General features: G+C 39.6%; 1 protein-coding gene across 1 annotated transcript in view; it reads left to right on the top strand.

Annotated features, from left to right (window-relative positions):
- Window positions 1-17,738, top strand: part of LOC308080599 (protein NLRC3-like) — a gene marked incomplete at its 5' end in the record, with an annotated part of 49,104 nt that extends 31,366 nt beyond the window's left edge. Inside the window, 5 exons of the mRNA XM_080422493.1 lie at window positions 2,147-3,935; window positions 4,033-4,203; window positions 4,634-4,807; window positions 5,717-5,763; window positions 17,151-17,738. Coding sequence (XP_080278619.1) covers window positions 2,147-3,935; window positions 4,033-4,203; window positions 4,634-4,807; window positions 5,717-5,763; window positions 17,151-17,698 — 2,729 coding nt within the window. The 3' untranslated portion in view covers window positions 17,699-17,738. The remainder of the gene's footprint in view (window positions 1-2,146; window positions 3,936-4,032; window positions 4,204-4,633; window positions 4,808-5,716; window positions 5,764-17,150) is intronic.
- Window positions 17,739-18,034: the final 296 nt, after the last annotated feature.

Genomic DNA, 18,034 nt, shown 5'->3' with positions numbered 1-18,034 from the left:
TGTTTAAATGTTATTTATGTTATGTATTATTCTGTTTATGTCCAGTTACAGTATGGCTGTCAATCAAAAAGAAAGCCAATGCATCCTGTTATGATAATGGTGATGAAGAAACGTGCCTTAAATTCATTTTTTATGTGTTTAACTGTCTTGTTGCAGTTCCATAACGTCCAGTAAAATGAACAAACTCAAAACACACTGATATGGACTCATTCCTTCTCTCTACATCAAGCTATAGAGTATTATAATATGATACAAATGCTAATGACTTATAAAGAATGTTGTCACTTTACTTAAAGGTCACTACGTCATGCTATAGGGTATAATAGTATGATACAAGTGCTAATGACCATTAAAGAATGTTTCCACTTTACTTAAAGGTCACTACTTCGTGCTATAGGGTATTATAGTATGATACAAGTGCTAATAACCATTAAAGAATGTTTCCACTTTACATAAAGGTCACTGTGTCATGCTATAGGGTATTCTAGAATGATACAATGTCTAAAAACGTATGAATATGTGGCCACTTTACTTAAAGGTCTCAAAGTCATGTTATAGCATATTATTGATGTTTATAAGACATTATTCCATTTAATAAATGTTTGGTTATAATGCGTTATGACACATTACAGCACTTCTCTATGAGCCTTTACAACTGACTAAGTTAGGGTAGTTTTAATGTGCTGTTCCACTGAGCATAATAATGCATTATGACCAGCAGTTATAATACGTTATAAATGTGGTTAGAAGTCGTTATACATGATTATAAACATTTATAACGAGAATTATAATGCCTTATAAGGGCATTATAATGCATTATAAATGAGCTTATAAAGCATTATAGAGGCGACCTTCATAGAAAGTGTTACCGATTATTGTTTGTCCAATACTTTACTCCTAAATAACTATCCAAAAAACGACTGGCTGGATTGCCATGGGATTGTCTGTGAACCTTCAGGAACCACAGAGGGTGGCTCCTACTGATAACTGATAACTTTAATTATATGGCCTTTCATATAGTGGCGTCATAAGGACAAAATGTCCACTTGCACTCACACTCCTACACAACATATCTACCGGATATTTTGCCATGCAATTTGCTATGGACCTTCATTCTGCCGAGATTAAGCTCCATATTGATTTTGGTGATCCAATAGTCTTTCCTCCAGCACCACCATTACAACAAAATTTGCACATGCACTCAAGATTTTTCAAGATCTTATGTCACAAAACTGTACATTCATGTTAACCGGAGGATGGCCAGTTTCAAAATCTAATTTGAAGTTTATATTGAAATCAAATGCAATCAACAAAAATGATGTCTTCCTGCAACATAATGACCCAGCACAACAAAAAGATGGTCATCATGTTAACACAATCTCTCATTTGAGGACCACAGTGACCGAGCACAGCAAAACTCTGACAATAACACATACATCAGGTCAGGTTATTTTTTTCTTTCCTGCATTATTTCACCTGGGAGATTTACTGCTTTTCTTAAAACACATCAGCTGATCATGTAAAGTTAGTCTTTCATACGATTGTGCACAAGATCAATACCTCGCTTCTTACATCATGTCAAGTCAAAAAGTCAAAAAATTTCAATTGCCATCTGGTTGATGTGTTTGGTCTCATTTACATTAAAGTTGCTGTAGACAATATTCAGTGTAATAAGTAATGTCTGTGAGGCAGCGCTCATGCAGTTTGCACCATTGTAACACAGTGCCTGCCCACCAAAGTGTCTGTTTAGGGAAATAACGTACCTCACCGAGCGAAAACGGATGCAACACAAATAAGGTTCAACTAAATGACTCAAATGATTATTTCACAATCATAATATTATTTTAGGAATGCTTATATTCTGCACCTTTTACATGAAAAATTATCTAAATCATCTTTAGCATCTCATTGAGCGGCCGTAGCTTAGTGGGTAGAGGGGCTGCCTGGGTAACAGAAGGTATCAGGTTTGATTCCCAGCCCTGGCAATTTATGTCCCTAAGCAAGACACTTAACCCCCTAACTGTTTCCCCCTGCGCCCATGTCTGACAAAGAAAACAGACTTTCCCCTGCGGGAACAAGTAGGTCTAAAGCTAATGAATTTGTATTATAATTATTGGTGTTTTCCTTTCTTTTCTTTTTGTTTTAGAAACCCTTGCAGCTGTCAGTCAACGACAACTCAAGTCTAATCTGAAGAAGAAGTGTGAGTGTTTATCTGAGTGGATTGCAAAAGAGGGAAAACAAAAAACACCTCTGAATCAGATCTTCACAGAGCTCTACATCACAGAGGGAGGGAGTGGAGAGGTCAATAAAGAACATGAGGTCAGACAGATTGAAGCAGCATCCAATAAACCAGCTAGACCAGAAACTACAATACAATCTGAAGACATCTTTAAACCTTTACCTGGAACACATGAACCAGTCAGAACAGTGATGACGAAGGGAGTGGCTGGCATTGGTAAAACAGTCCTAACTCAGAAGTGCGCTCTAGACTGGGCAGAGGACAAAGCCAACCAGAATATCCACTTCATGTTTCCATTCACTTTCCGAGAGCTGAATTTCCTAAAGAAGAATTACAGCTTAGTAGGACTTCTTCATCATTTTTTTGGTGGAAACAAGGAAGCAGACATCTCCAGCTTAAAGGGGTCCCAAATTGCGTTCATCTTGGATGGATTAGATGAGTTTCGGATTCCTTTAGACTTCAAGAACAATGAGATCTGGACTGATGTCACGAAGCCAACTTCAGTGGACGTGCTCCTGACAAACCTAATTATGGGGAACCTGCTTCCCTCTGCTCACATCTGGATAACCTCACGACCTGCAGCAGCCCATCAGATCCCTTCTGAGTATGTTGACAGGGTGACAGAGGTGAGGGGGTTCACTGATCCCCAGAAGGAGGAGTACTTCATGAAGAGATTCAGTGATGAGAACCAGGCCATGGCATTCATCTCACACATCAAGGCATCACGGAGCCTCCACATCATGTGTCACATTCCAGTCTTCTGTTGGATCACTGCTGCAGTTCTGGAGGACATTTTGAGAACAGAGGAGAAAGGACTGCTGCCAAAGACCCTGACTGCGATGTACCTCCACTTCATGGTGGTTCAGTCCAAACAGAAGAATGTCAAGTATCATGGCAGCGCTCAGGCACATTCTGACGGGAATAGTGAGGTCATTATGTCTTTGGGAAAATTGTCTTTTGAACAGCTGGAGAAAGGTAACTTGATCTTCTATGAAGATGACCTGAGAGAGTGTGGCATTGATATCAGAGATGCCTCAGTGTGTTCTGGAGTGTTCACACAAGTCTTTAAAGAGGAGTGTGGGTTGTACGAAGACAAGGTTTTCTGCTTTGTTCATCTGAGTGTTCAGGAGTTTCTCGCTGCTCTTTATGTCTTTCACTCCTTTGTCAACACTGGTGTGAACGTACTGTCAGAACAACAAACAACCACCATGTGGTCCAAGCTAATTAAACCCACGTTAAAAGACCTCTACAAGAGTGCTGTAGATAAGGCCTTACAGAGTCCAAATGGACACCTGGACTTGTTTCTCCGTTTCCTGCTGGGCCTCTCATTGGACACCAACCAGACACTCCTGCGAAGACTATTGAAACAGACAGGAAATACGTTCCAGACCAATCATAAAACAGTCAAATACATCAAGGAGAAGATCAGAGACAATCCCTCACCAGAGAAAAGCATCAATCTGTTCCACTGTCTGAATGAGCTGAATGATCATTCTTTAGAGGAGGACATCCAACAGTACCTGACGTCAGGAAGTCTCTCCACAGACAAGCTCTCTCCTGCTCAGTGGTCAGCTCTGGTCTTCATGTTGCTGTCATCAGAAAAGGAGCTGGACATTTTTGACCTGAAGAAATACTGTGATTCAGAGGAGGCTCTTCTGAGGCTGTTACCAGTGCTCAAGGTCTCAAAGAGAGCTATGTAGGTGCACTGATAACATGACACATTTAATATATGATGTGCTATTTATTTTACAGAAAATAATATAAAAAACATATTATCACTAATACTTCTTTAGGCTGAGTGGCTGTAACCTTTCAGAGGGATGCTGTAAGGAGTTGTCATCCATTCTCAGTTCCAACTCTAGTCTGAGAGAGTTGGATCTAAGTAACAATGACATACACGATTCAGGAGTAGATCTGTTGTCTGCTGGACTGGGAAGTCCAGACTGTTCACTGGAAACTCTGAGGTAAGTATTCCTGAAACTGTGTTGAACAGGTGAATATTTAAAACAAGCATGTGAAGTTTATATTCTGAGAAGAAGACAAAAACATTTTAACAGACAAAAAAACGTTCTATATTTAATGCAAGACAATTTGCAAACATTTTCACTCTGTGTGTGTGTGCGTGTGCGTGTGCGTGTGTGTGTGTGTGTGTGTGTGCCCTTGTAATGTATTTTATAAATGTATAAATGTGAAGTTTATTCTGAGAAGTAGAATATATGTTTAACAGACAAAATAACTTTCTTAATTTAATGCAAGACAATTTGCAAAACTTTTCTGTGTGTGTGTGTGTGTGTGTGTGTGTGTGTGTGTGTGTGTGTGTGTGTGTGTGTGTGTGTGTGTGTGTGTGTGTGTGTGTGTGTGTGTGTGTGTGTGCATTTGTGCGCATGTCTGTAGGTTGTCAGGTTGTCTGGTCACAGAGAAAGGCTTTTCTTCTCTGGCCTCAGCTCTGAAGTCAAACCCCTCCCACTTGAGAGTGTTGGACATGAGCTTTAATCATCCAGGAGACTTAGGCGTGGCCCAGTTGTCTGCTGTTATGAAGGATCCACACAGTAGACTGGACACTCTTAGGTATTAGACACTTGATCTGTGTGTGAATGTCCCCATCTCTTTGTGAATCTTTGATCTGAACTGGCCTTTAGGCTGTCATTACAGTAAAGACCTGACCCTGTAATATAAAACATTATCAAGATATGTTTGTCTATCATGCTTATTATTTTCAATATAACTTATGATGAGATATTTCTCCGTGGAAGGATGTTTATACCACTGAACTTATACAGCTGTGAGTTAATGAATGACTATAAAAGAACATCACAGCCACAGTATTTTTTGCTAGAAATGTCCCACAGTTGTGGTAGATCCATTATTAATACAATAATTAAATGTCCTGACTTGAAATAAGTTCCAACTTAAAAATACAGCACATTTCTTACAAAGCAGTGCAACATATAATATTGTATTATTATTATTATTATTATTATTATTATTATTATTATTATTATTATTATTATTATTACCCTTATTCTTATTCTTATTCTTATTATTATTATTATTATTATTATTATTATTATACTCTAGCCTACTATACAGATTGGTCATTTTGTTCAATGAAATAAGTTGCGGATAGATGTTTTAAGGGACGGATGAGTATGGATAGTGTACATCAAATATGTTGCCTACTAAACAAAACCATACAACCACACAACTCATTAAAGCACACATTTAGCAACCTTTTAATGCAGTAGGCCTATACTCAAATCACATCATGTCAGTACACTGAACATCAGACAATATGAGCTTTCACCCATGGCCTTGGTGTCACTTTGTCCCAATGTGATCTACTAGGTTTAGATTAGGGAATCATTTTGTCACTCATACTGTTATACTGTACTGTATTGTTTAATTGTGTAAATGCATTGAAATACATTGTTTCTATTATAATGTGCAAGTCTGACTTTGTCTTTCCTCCACCCCCAGTGCCGACCATGGTGGAGAATGCAGGCTGAAACCAGGTCTGAGGAAGTGTAAGTGTGTATTATGTTTTATTCATGTAATCAAAGCAGCACACATCCAGCTATTTATATGAACAGCTCACACACAAAACAGCATGTGACATTCACTCATTCACATCCTACTCTGAATGAAGATGATAACCATAATGTTTAGGCTCATACAGTTAATACTATTGAGGCCCCTCAACATTTGATTCCAATTTGGGGTTGTTGAATGTTGTGTTTGTGATATTTCGTGTTTTATGTTTGTTTATAGTTTTTTTTATAGTCATTTGTAATTAAAAGCCAGTTACAGGCAAACAGAGTGGAATATCAAAACACTCTTTGACACTCATTGTCACATTGTACCTAATTTAGTGTAGATCAGTAAATGGGGGGGTCATGTTTCTGCAACACTATTATTTGTCACATGTATGGCGCCCTCTATGGGTCTAAGTGAAATAGCTTTTTCAGTTGCACTGTGTAGAGGCCCCTCAATATGTGATTCACATGTGAAGTTGATCAGATGATGAATTCATGTAAAATAGACCTTTCCCGTAAACTTGGAAGCCAAATTTAGCCTATTGGTGTGTAATATCAGAAATCAATATGATTCTTGCTTATCACATGCTCCAGCCTATATAGATAATATGTTGTGATTGTTGTGAGTACTGGACAAAACCTGTAGGAGTAGTAGCAAAAAGTATGTTCTGAAGAAAATGTGAAATGGTTTAAGATGTAGATAGGTGAAAGGTCAGGCAGATTAATAAGGTTGGGGCAGGGCCATCCGCTCTCTACATATATTATAACTCTATGAATTGCGCTAGTGACGTGAGATCTATGTTTGAGTCTTTGGTCTGAATGGTTGTGGCTTTCCGCGAAATAACAGTGAATGACGCTTCAGTGAGCTCCATGCCTGTGCCTGTCTGCTCGTGCACTACGCAGTGCATGTTAAAGTTTTACACACTTGGCTCATATTTATACATTTCCCCGCTTTCTCATTTGAACACTTGAAAATGACCAGGGAATCAGGTAGGGTTGTGAATCTTCTGCTATCTCACGTTTCGATTCCGATTCTTGGGGTCACAATTCAGATTTTTTTTTTTTAAAAACGATTCTCGATTCAAAACAGTTTTTTTTCCGATTCAAACCCGATTCAGCCCAGAATGTGACACTTCTCAAAAATGTCATTACAGAAAATACTGTTTGAAAATGTGAATCGATTCTGAATCGTCCAACATGAGAATTTGCGATTCGTATTCGAATATTTTTTTTCCTGCAGCCCTAGAATCAGGTCGGGACATTGTCCGGTTTTGGCCTTTCATACATAGCATGCAACAGGAGAATGTCCGTTTCAGATGCTTTCACACATGAAGGTAATAGTCTGATTTGATAAGGTGAGGGGCGGGGTCTGGGTTGTAGACGCATACATTAGCTACTACCACTTAAATATAACGAGGGACATGCAAGGATTTTACTTCCTTCCACAGAACATGACAGATACATTGAATTGCTTGACATGCGGTCTCCCATTGATGTACCCATACAAAATACAAACAAAACATCTTCTACTATCATAGTAGACCTAATGTAGACAACGAGCTACAACCATCTTTTCATCAAAATGAGCCGTCCTCCGAGCTGGAAAAATAACCTTGGTCTCTATGTACAGATGAGTACGTACTGCGCTGGGGAGCGCAGGTGTTACTCATTGTCTATTTACAGTACTAAAGAGACGTTTTATGTTTTGTTTTGCCTATGAGCCATTTAATGGAAGTTCAATTGGTGAATTAAACGCTAATACAAAGCAGAATGAAACTTGATTTTAGTTAGCTACTGTATCTCTCTCCAAACACCTCGGAAGGAGGGGAAGCTCCACTCGTCGACAATAGAAGCGCCATCGACACGTCCACTCGCTTAATGTAAATTCACTGGACAATAATCGCATCCGTTTTGAGCCGTTTTGGCCTCAATCGGACATTAATCCAACTTAAGTTAAGTCAAGGGTCCAGCAAGTATGTTGCATGTCCGATTCTAATGAGCTGGAATGTTGCGTTTATACATACAGCTCCTCCGTTTAAAGTCTGGAAAACTTGAAAGTGATTGTTAGACTGACACACAAACTTTTTACAATGTTTCAGCATACCCTGCCTGATTACTGGGCTTGAAATTGACCATGAAATGGCACAGTTTTATATGGTAGATTGTTACCCATTATAAACACACACTGCCATTATAATAATGTGTCAGTCGTCTTACCATTGAAGATTGTCAATGTAGACTATTGCATCTTCATGATATGGACTCCACTGTTGGCTCTTTGTTTTCGATAGTTTGTAAAGGCTCCCAAAGACACATTTAGTTTGACTTGACGTCCTCCCATCCACCCCTTTTACATATGATTTGATACAAGCATGCGCTGTGATTGACCAGACGCCGCTTTGACTGGCAGTTCTGCCTTGGTGTGCCTTCTAGCTTTTTGGTAGGAAGGGGCGTCGCCTTCCTGAATTCAGCTAATCGCAAGCAGGTAGGGGCGGTGCTAGAATTATTAGCATATCTACAAGCTCACAACACATTGCACATGACACGCTGTGAGCTTGTAGGTCCTGCAGCACACAACAGTGTGTGTGACTGACGGAGTGTGTAAGGGACGGGCGATCCCCAGGTGAAACGATCGATAAAGGGAATTTTCTCTTACATGTTTGACCTTCCTACCTGTGTGACATTAGAGCTCTAATGCCTGGATGAGCCTCATTGTCTCCCCTATACATAGTAATACAGTCAAGCCCCTAACAGGGACCCCCCTAAGTCTATAAAGTTGTGGAAGGGTGTTTGTTAATGCTTACAAATTGAACTTTATAATTTTGTGGGACATAATATGCTATATAGTTGTTTTTTTTAAGTTATATAGTGCCGCTTTAAGCTTGGCCCCCTATTTAATTAATGTAAGTGATAGGGGGGAGTCATTTTGGGGGTGAAATACTAAAAACTTAATTTATACTATGGATCGGCTATTTTTGAAAGATTTGAACATTTTGACTTTGGTACTGTAAGTATATTTTGATGCAGATACTTTTGTACTTTTACTCAAGTAAAACCTTTAATGTAGACCTTTTGCTTGGAACAGAGTATTATTTATCTTGCAGTAGCTCATTGCTACTTTTACTTAAGTAAAACTGGTAAATGGTCCGGCCGGCCTGGGAATCAAACCTAGATATATGTCAGGCATTAGAGCCCATGTGGTACACGTCCTAAACACCCATATTATAGTTATTTTAGTTTGTTTGTTTGTACGTTTTTTTGGAGTGCCGATATCCAAGTGATAAGGGCATGTACCACATAGGTAGTGGTAACGAGTAACTAAGGACATTTACATGAGTACTGTACTTGAGTACATATCTGAGGTATTTTTTACTTTACTGGAGTATTTCCAATGTTCAATACTTCTACTCCAGTGGTTCTCAACTTTTTAAGGACGCGACCCCGCAAAACAATCATATTGGGGACCCCCCACCCTGACAAGCACTTGTCTTGGAGTTCTAGGAGTTGAGGCATTACATTTTGTTTATCTCTGTTCCACAGATAAATATTGTGAAAATAACAGATCTAAAAGCTCACAACGCCTCACGATGCTAGGCGTTGTGAGGTTGTAGATCTGCTATTTTCTCAATATTTGCCTCTTTCTTCGGTAAATTGGCAATGTGGAGTTTTTTTATAGTGTAGTTTGTTGGTTACTTTTCACGCAGTAGCCTAATAGTCTTTTTTCTTTTTTCCCTCTTCATTTTAGAGGTATTTATAATTATCTGTGTCATTTTTTGATTTCTTTGGCTATTCAAAAATAGCAGATCTAGAAGCTCGTAGCGCGGCACCGAGTGCCGCGCTACGAGCTTATATACAGTATCTGCTATTTATGTAAAAGTTGCTATTTGTGATTTATTTTGCAAATCTTTGAATATATACATATATATATATTTATTTTTTAAAGCAAACATTTGTAACTCCAATCTTTGATCTGGAGATTCTACAAATGTCTTCTAAATCCTAACAGTTTTCTGAAAAAAAATTATGTAGCTACTGTAACTCAGTGGTGCTTAAAACCTTTTTCATGTCAAGGACCCCCAAAATGATATGTATTTGGCCGTGGACCCCCATTACAATTACCTGAAAAGTTTAGTTACTATAAATGATATATATATTTCAACTAGTTTTTTGCAAGCTGATGACTTTCACTCTGTTACATTTCAAATATAAATATTGTTCTTTTGACATTAACCACTTACTGTAAACCCTATTTCAAATAGAGTGAAAATAGCCGATCAACAAGCTCACAACGCGTTCACGCGTTGTGAGCATGTAGATCTGCTATTTTCACTATTTTAATAATTCAATGCAGCACACATCGATATGAAAAAAAAATGTACTTGGTCATTTGTTCTTTTGAGTACTTACTTGTGTCCACCACTGGCTCTAATGTTTGACAGCGAGTCTCCGGTTTGATTCCCAAGCCTGGTGGCTGCTTTGCTGCATGTCACTCCACTACTGTCTGGCTGTATCCTGTCTCTCTACTGTACTATACAATGAAAACATATAAATACATATAAATGAATAAATAACACACACACTTACACAGGAATCAACACAGTGTGTGCATCATACATGATGTGTGTACATATGTGTTTGTGCGTTTGTGTGTGATCCTTTATGATTTCAGCAGGTGTGACCTGTGGTAAGACCTGGAACGCATCTGTGTCATTTTTGGATTTGGATTTGAGCAAAAAAAAAATATATATATACACTTTGGCTATTCAAAAATAGCAGATCTACAAGCTCATAGCGCGGCACACAGTTCCGGGCTACAAGCTTGTAGATCTGCTATTTTTTTTAAATTGTGAAAATATGTGCAAATTCTCGAATATATTTATTGTTTTAAAGCAAACATTTTTAACTCAAATCTTTGCTTTTGGGGGTCCCTGGAACAAAATATTTTGAGATGGGGGTCCCTGGCCAAACACATATCATTTTGGGGGTCCTTGACATGAAAAAGTTTGAGCACCACTGATGTAGAAACATAAGTTTTTCAGAAAACTGTTAGGATTTAGAAGACATTTTGTATAATCGGCACCTCAGGCCTTAATGGGTTAAGTTGCACATGTGTTGTCTCCTGTTAGTGTTTAATTAATTAGTGTAACTGGTTGCATCTTTGTGATTAGTATTTTTACTCATTTTAAGTACATTTAAGTATTTTTACTAAGTGTGTGTGTGTGTGTGTGTGTGTGTGTGTGTGTGTGTGTGTGTGTGTGTGTGTGTGTGTGTGTGTGTGCGTGCGCGCACACATGCGTGCTTCACGTGCACGTGTGCTGAGGCAGCCTGTGTGCGCACGTCTATATATAGACAGTCTATATTATAGCCGTCTATAACGTCTATAACATAGACGTCTACATATAGACGCATAAAACACAACTGGCTAAGCCTAGACGTTGAAAAAACTTTCACTTTTAAACCAGTTACAACCCGGTTTTAGACGGAGGTCTAATAGCCGACTATGGCTCACTGGCCAAGTTCACATTATGCATGGATAGATCATATATAGTCTACAATATAGTTAGGATATAAATCAACACATACATTCTACAATAATTAGGATATAAATCAACAACTACATTCTACAATAGTTAAGATATAAATCAACAAATATCCCAGCATGGTCTATCAGATGTGAAATGAGCTAAGACTAATTAAGACTAATTAAGACTAATTAAGCAGTGGTTGATGTCCAAATAATTGTTGAGGAGTAAAACGTACAATCATTGCTATAGTGGAGTAGAAGGATGAAGCATTGAAACATGGAAATACTCAAGTAAAGTAAAAAGTACCAAAATAATTGCACTTAAGTACAGTACTAGAGTCAATGTACTTACTTTCCACCACTGGTTCTAGTTATAATGATAAACAGTTCATTATTAAAACTATGAAACAACAAACGTTGTTCATAATCTCCAACACTTGGATTACACTGTGAGAGTTGTTTTGGAGTTTATCCACAAGTTTCCTAGGGCATGGTGAGCATCACTTCCTGTCAATTTGATCACTGATACCTGATATAAATCGACAGGAAGTGATGCCCACCATGCCCTAGGAAACTTGTGGATACATTATTATTGTTTTGCTGTTTTTAAAGTCGCACTATGCACTTTTGGGTATCAGCTGCCACTTTGGACACAAATAACATGGCAAACAACGTCTTTGAATTCATTACCCAAGATGCTCTGCATCCCTGCTCAGTCACACTAGTGACGTGCAGGCGCGTATCGTCATTGGGGCCAACGAGGCCATGGCCCGGTCTGTAAACCCAGCTTGTCCCTGTGTAGGGGCAAGATCCGCCAGGGGAAAAAAACTAAGAATCAACATTAGCAGCCCCTCACCCTATTCTGTTGTAGCCGACCACAGAAAGTTGCCTTTGTTTTCAAATGGGGCTCATTTGCATTCGGCTGAATTGTTAATGAGACCCCCCCGGTTCTGGCCCGGTACTGGCCCGGTCAACGTTAGAATCCACCAAACGCCACTGGTGACGTGAGATCTTTGTTTGAGCCTTTTGTCTGAATGGGCGTGGCTTTGCAGAAACTAGCAGTGAATGACGCTTCGGCGAGCTCCATGCCCGTGCTTGTCTATTCATGCACTGTGCGGTGCACGTTCCCGTTTTACACACTTAGCTCATGTTTATACATGTCCTGACTGCTTTATCATTTGAACACTGGAAAATGTCCCGGGAATCAGGTCGGGACATTGTCCGAAGTTGGCCTTTCATACATGTAGCATGCAACAAGAGAATGGCCCTCATTTATCAACGGAGCGTATAAACCGGCTTATATTTTTCCATATATTCGGCCGTACACCAACGTCGAAGTCACATTTATCAACGAATCCTACACAGCCAATCCTAGCGTACATTGGGTCGGAGCCTTGATAAATGTCACGGCTGAAACCGAGCGTCATTTAAATAACCCTTAAATATTCTCGAAACGCCAGAATACGACCAAATAAAGCATTGGAGTTTTGCCGGCTCGCCTCGCCTCGCTGCCTGTCAAGTCACACACACACACACACGCACACGCCTCTCTCTCTCTCTCTCACACACACACATACACACACACGCCCAACTGTGTCTTTCATGTAATCCGTAGCGGTACAATCTTTGTCACGGCTTGTAGCCTACATGAATGACATTATGATACCAATCACATCGCCATGAATGGGGTTTGTATATTAATTTATTTAACCCATACCGAGCAGTGCACAAGCAGTCATGTAGGATATTCCCCGTGAGACTCGGACGGGCGGCAGTGATCCCGTGCTGCCACGTTAATAAGAGATTCGATCGTCGGGTTTATATCCTTAACCCAGCCAGGTTGTGTAGCCTACATAACTCTCTATGACATAACTCCATAACATAGGACAAGCTACTGTAAGTTTGTAGACCTCACTGTCCATGAAAAGACGGTCGGCGCTCCCGAAAATGCTCTTGCAGAAGCGCTCGTATATTTTGAAAATAGCAGCTCTACAAGCTCACAACGCGTCGGGATGGTACCTGTTGTGAGCTTGTAGATCTGCTATTTTCAAATAGCCAATGCAGCCAGATCTGCAAGCTTAACCGAATGCCTGTTAAAGCAGTTTGTTTCAATTACTTTATAAAATGTTATATTTTCACAGGGATTATATATTAGTGTAAATATACATTTTGGAGTGGATTATGTGTCCAGATGCCTGTCAGACAGTCAGACAATGCTGCTCCGCAGGTCTAGAACGGGCGCAGCCAAAGTCAACAACTGCTATCGACCAGACGTGAGATCTCAGCGTACGGTAGGATGAAGCCAACGTCAGGATATATTGATAAATGCCGAAAGTTCCGGTGATCTCGTCGTACGCCCATTATTTGGTCTGCGCCGCGTTGATAAATGAGGGCCAATATCTTTTTCAGATGCGTTCACACATGAAGGTAATAGTCTGATTTGATAAGGTGAGGGGCGGGGTCTGGGTTGTAGACGCACATTAGCTACTCCCACTTAAATATAACGAGGGAGATGCGAGGATTTTACTTTCTTCCACAGAACATGAAACATTGAATTGCTTGACATGCAGTCTCCCATTGATGCACCCATACAAAACACAGACAAAACATATTTCCTACCATAGTAGAACTAATATAGACAACGAGCTACAACCTACTTTTCATTAAAAAAAAATCTAACAGCTCGGTAGATCGGCTATTTTTGAAAAAGTTGTCAATAGAAAAACACAAAATTTGACTTGGTACTGTAAGTATATTTTGATGCCAATACTTTTGTACTTGTACTCAAGTAAAACCTTTATTGTAGACCTTTTGCTTGGAACAGAGTATGTTTTATCTGGCAGTAGCTTATTAATACTTTTACTTAAAGGACGACTTCACCCATTTTCAACATATCTTCATATAACTGGTCCTCACTAATGCTCATTATAAGATGGCACCATTTCTGTCTACTCACTCTGTGTCTCAGAGGAGGGCTGTGGACAGTTCAGACACCCGTCTACCTGTGACATCATCAATGGGGAATCCAAGCTAATAGAAACTACAGGCTTTCTATTCCTGGAAAGTTAGCATGTTATAATGGAAGCCATTGTTCTCAGGTTAATACAAATCAAAATAAAACTTTTGAAATATTGAAGAAAAAAATAAACCTTCCTAATGATGATGTCACTGGTACACGGGTTTCTGAAGTGTCCACAGCCCTCCTATGGGACACAGACTGAGTAGATACAAATTACACAATTGTATCAGCACCATTAGTGAGGATCTATTATATGAAGATAGGTTGAAAATGGGTGAAGTCGTCCTTTAAGTAAAACTGGTAAATGGTCCGGCCGGCTTGGGAATCAAACCAGAGTTTTGCTGTCAGGCATTAGATCCCATGTGGTACACGTCCTAAACACCCACATTATAGTTATTTTATTTTTATTTTTTTGGGGGTGCCGATATCCAAGTGATAAGGGTGTGTACCACATAGGTATCGTATCGAAAATCGTATCGAAGTTGTGAGCCCAATATCGTATCGTATCGTTTCGTGAAATTATCGGCACACCCCTAACAGATACATATTGTGAAAATGGCAGATCGAAAGGCTCACAACGCTTCGCGACACGAGGCGTTGTGAGCTTGTAGATCTGCTATTTTCACAATATTTGCCTCTTTCTTCTGTATATTGGCAATGTGGAGTTTTTTATAGTATAGTTTGTTGGTTACTTCTCACGCAGTAGCCTAATGGTCTTTTTTTTTTTTTTCCCTCTTCATTTTAGAGGTATTAAAAGTCATTTTAGACCGGGGAAAGAATCTGTGTCATATTTAAATTTCTTTGGCTATTCAAAAATAGCAGATCTAGAAGCTTGTAGCGTGGCACCGAGTGCTTGTATACAGTATCTGCTATTTATGTAAAAGCTGCTATTTGTGATTTATTTTGCAAATCTTTGAATATATATATATTTTTTTTAAAGCAAACATTTGTAACTCCAATCTTTGATCTGGAGATTCTACAAATGTCATCTGAACAGTTTTCTGAAAAAAACGTATGTTGCTACTGCTACTCAGTGGTGCTTAAAACCTTTTTCATGTCAAGGACCCCCAAAATGATGTATTTGGCCGCGGACCCCCATCTCAAAATATTTTGTTCCAGGGACCCCCCAGAAGCAAAGATTTGAGTAAAAAAAATCCCTTTAAAAAATATTTTTCTAAAATAGTGGATCTACAAGTTCATAGCGCGGCACTCGGTGCCGCGCTATGAGCTTGTATATCCTTTATTTTTGAATAGCCAAAGTATAAAATATGGATAAAGTGGTTACACGGATGCGTTCCCGGTTTGAATGGGTTAAACTGTCACTTTATAAATGTGCAGATACCCTGTATACAGTTATACTGCATGTTTGTTTGTTTGTTTACTGTTGAGTGAGAAAACAATGTTGCACATTAAGCAAATCATCTGGGAAAATTATCCCCACAATCCCCCCCTGGGGGTCCCAACCCACAGGTTGAGAACCACTGTTCTACTCCACTACATCTCAGAGGCAAATATTGTATTTTTACTCCACTACAATTACCTGAAATGTTTAGTTACTTTGCAGATTTTTATTATTATTAGAAAAAAAACATTAACCACTTAGGCTATTTGAAAATAGCCGATCTACAAGCTCACACTGTGTCGCATGAAGGATTTTTGTACGCACTTTATACATTTGGACCCTTGTACTTTTACTTTTGGTATTTTAAGTATATTTTGATTCCAAAACTTTTACTTGTAACAAAAGTATGTTTGCATTGCGGTATTTATACTTTTACTTAAGTAAAACATGTGAGGACTCAACTTGTTTTTTGCAAGCTGATGACTTTCACTCTGTTACATTTCAGATATAAATATTGAACTTTTGACTTTAACCACTTACTGTAAACCCTATTTCAATTAGATTGAAAATAGCAGATCTACAAGCTCACAACGTGTGAACGCGTTGTGATCGATATGATTTTTTTTTTTTAACTTGGTAATTTTTTCTTTTGAGTACTTGAGTATTTACTTGAGTAAATACTTGTGTCCACCACTGGCTCTAATGTCTGACAGCGAGTCTCCGGTTTGATTCCCGAGCCTGGTGGCTGCTTTGCTGCATGTCACTCCTCTACTCTCTGGCTGTTTCCTGTCTCTCTACTGTACTATACAATAACAACATATAAATACATATATAAATGAATAAATAACACACACACACACACACACACACACACACACACACACACACACACACACACACACACACACACACACACACACACACACACACACACACACACACACACACAGGAATCAACACAGTGTGTGCATGTGTGTACATACGTGTTTGTGAGTTTGTGTGTGATCCTTTATGATTTCATCAGGTGTGTGTGTATTGTGTAAGTGTGTGAGTGCGTGTGTGCTCACAGTGTGTTCACTCTGTATCATTTCAGCAGGTGTTTGTGTGTGTGCGTGTGCGTGTGTGTGTGTGTGTGTTTCTGTACAGTGTCACTGCATCATTTCAGATACATGTCTAACTTGTATTACTATACTTGTGAGGACATCAACGTTTTAAGATGGTGATTTTATTAACCTATTAAGACCGGGAGGGGAACGCATCTGTGTAATGCATCTGTGTGTGTGTGTGTGTGTGTGTGTGTGTGTGTGTGTGTGTGTGTGTGTGTGTGTGTGTGTGTGTGTGTGTGTGTGTGTGTGTGTGTGTGTGTGTGTGTGTGTGTGTTTTCTTGAAATTCTAGCCTGGGAACAGAAAAACTCCTCTCAGCAAATTATATTTATTATTAAGTTGTATTTGTTTGTAAACTGGTGTTGTATTGTATCTTGTTCTCTCATCAGATGTGTGTGAACTCACACTGGATCCAAACACAGCAGGCAGAGAACTCTCTCTGTCTGAGAACAACAGGAAGGTGACACGTGTGAAAGAGGATCAGAAGTATCCTGATCACCCAGACAGATTTATAAAATATGCACAGGTGATGTGTAGAGAGAGTCTGATTGGACGCTGTTACTGGGAGGTAGAGTGGAGTAGTAAGGTTTCTATAGCAGTGACATACAGAGGAGTCAACAGACAGGGTGGTGACAGTGGGTTTGGACACAGTGACAAGTCCTGGAGTCTGTTATGTAAAGGTGATAATAACAGCTACACTGTGTGGCACAATAGGAAGGGCACTGTCCTCCCTGTCAGTCCCTCTGGCTCCAACAGAGTAGGAGTGTATGTGGACTGGCCTGCTGGCACTCTGTCCTTCTACAGAATGTCCTCTGACACACTGACACTGACACACCTGCACACCGTCCAGACCACATTCACTGAACCCCTCTATGCTGGGTTTGGGTTTGGGCCTGACTCCTCAGTGTCTCTGTGTCAGAGAGAGGAGGAGGGTTAGGTGTGACTCCTCAGTGTGTGTGTCAGATGTAGGAGGTACAGTATAGGTACATGATACACAATGAACACTGTACAAACGCACGCACGCACGCACACGCACACACACACACACACACACACACACACACACACACACACACACACACACACACACACACACACACACACACACACACACACACACACACACACACACACACCTGCTAAAATGATACAGAGTGATTTCGCTAAACAGGACCACACACACGCACTTATGCACTTATGCATGTGCACATACACACAGAAAGTGTGTGCTTCTGGGGGGGGGGGGTCCCTGGAACAAAACATTTTGAGATGG

Source organism: Gymnoscopelus braueri, assembly GCF_963280865.1.
Source record: "Gymnoscopelus braueri genome assembly, chromosome: 24".
Lineage (NCBI taxonomy): Eukaryota > Metazoa > Chordata > Actinopteri > Myctophiformes > Myctophidae > Gymnoscopelus > Gymnoscopelus braueri.
The sequence above is the reverse complement of the archived record's forward strand: the minus strand, read 5'-3'. Positions and strand labels throughout refer to the sequence as shown.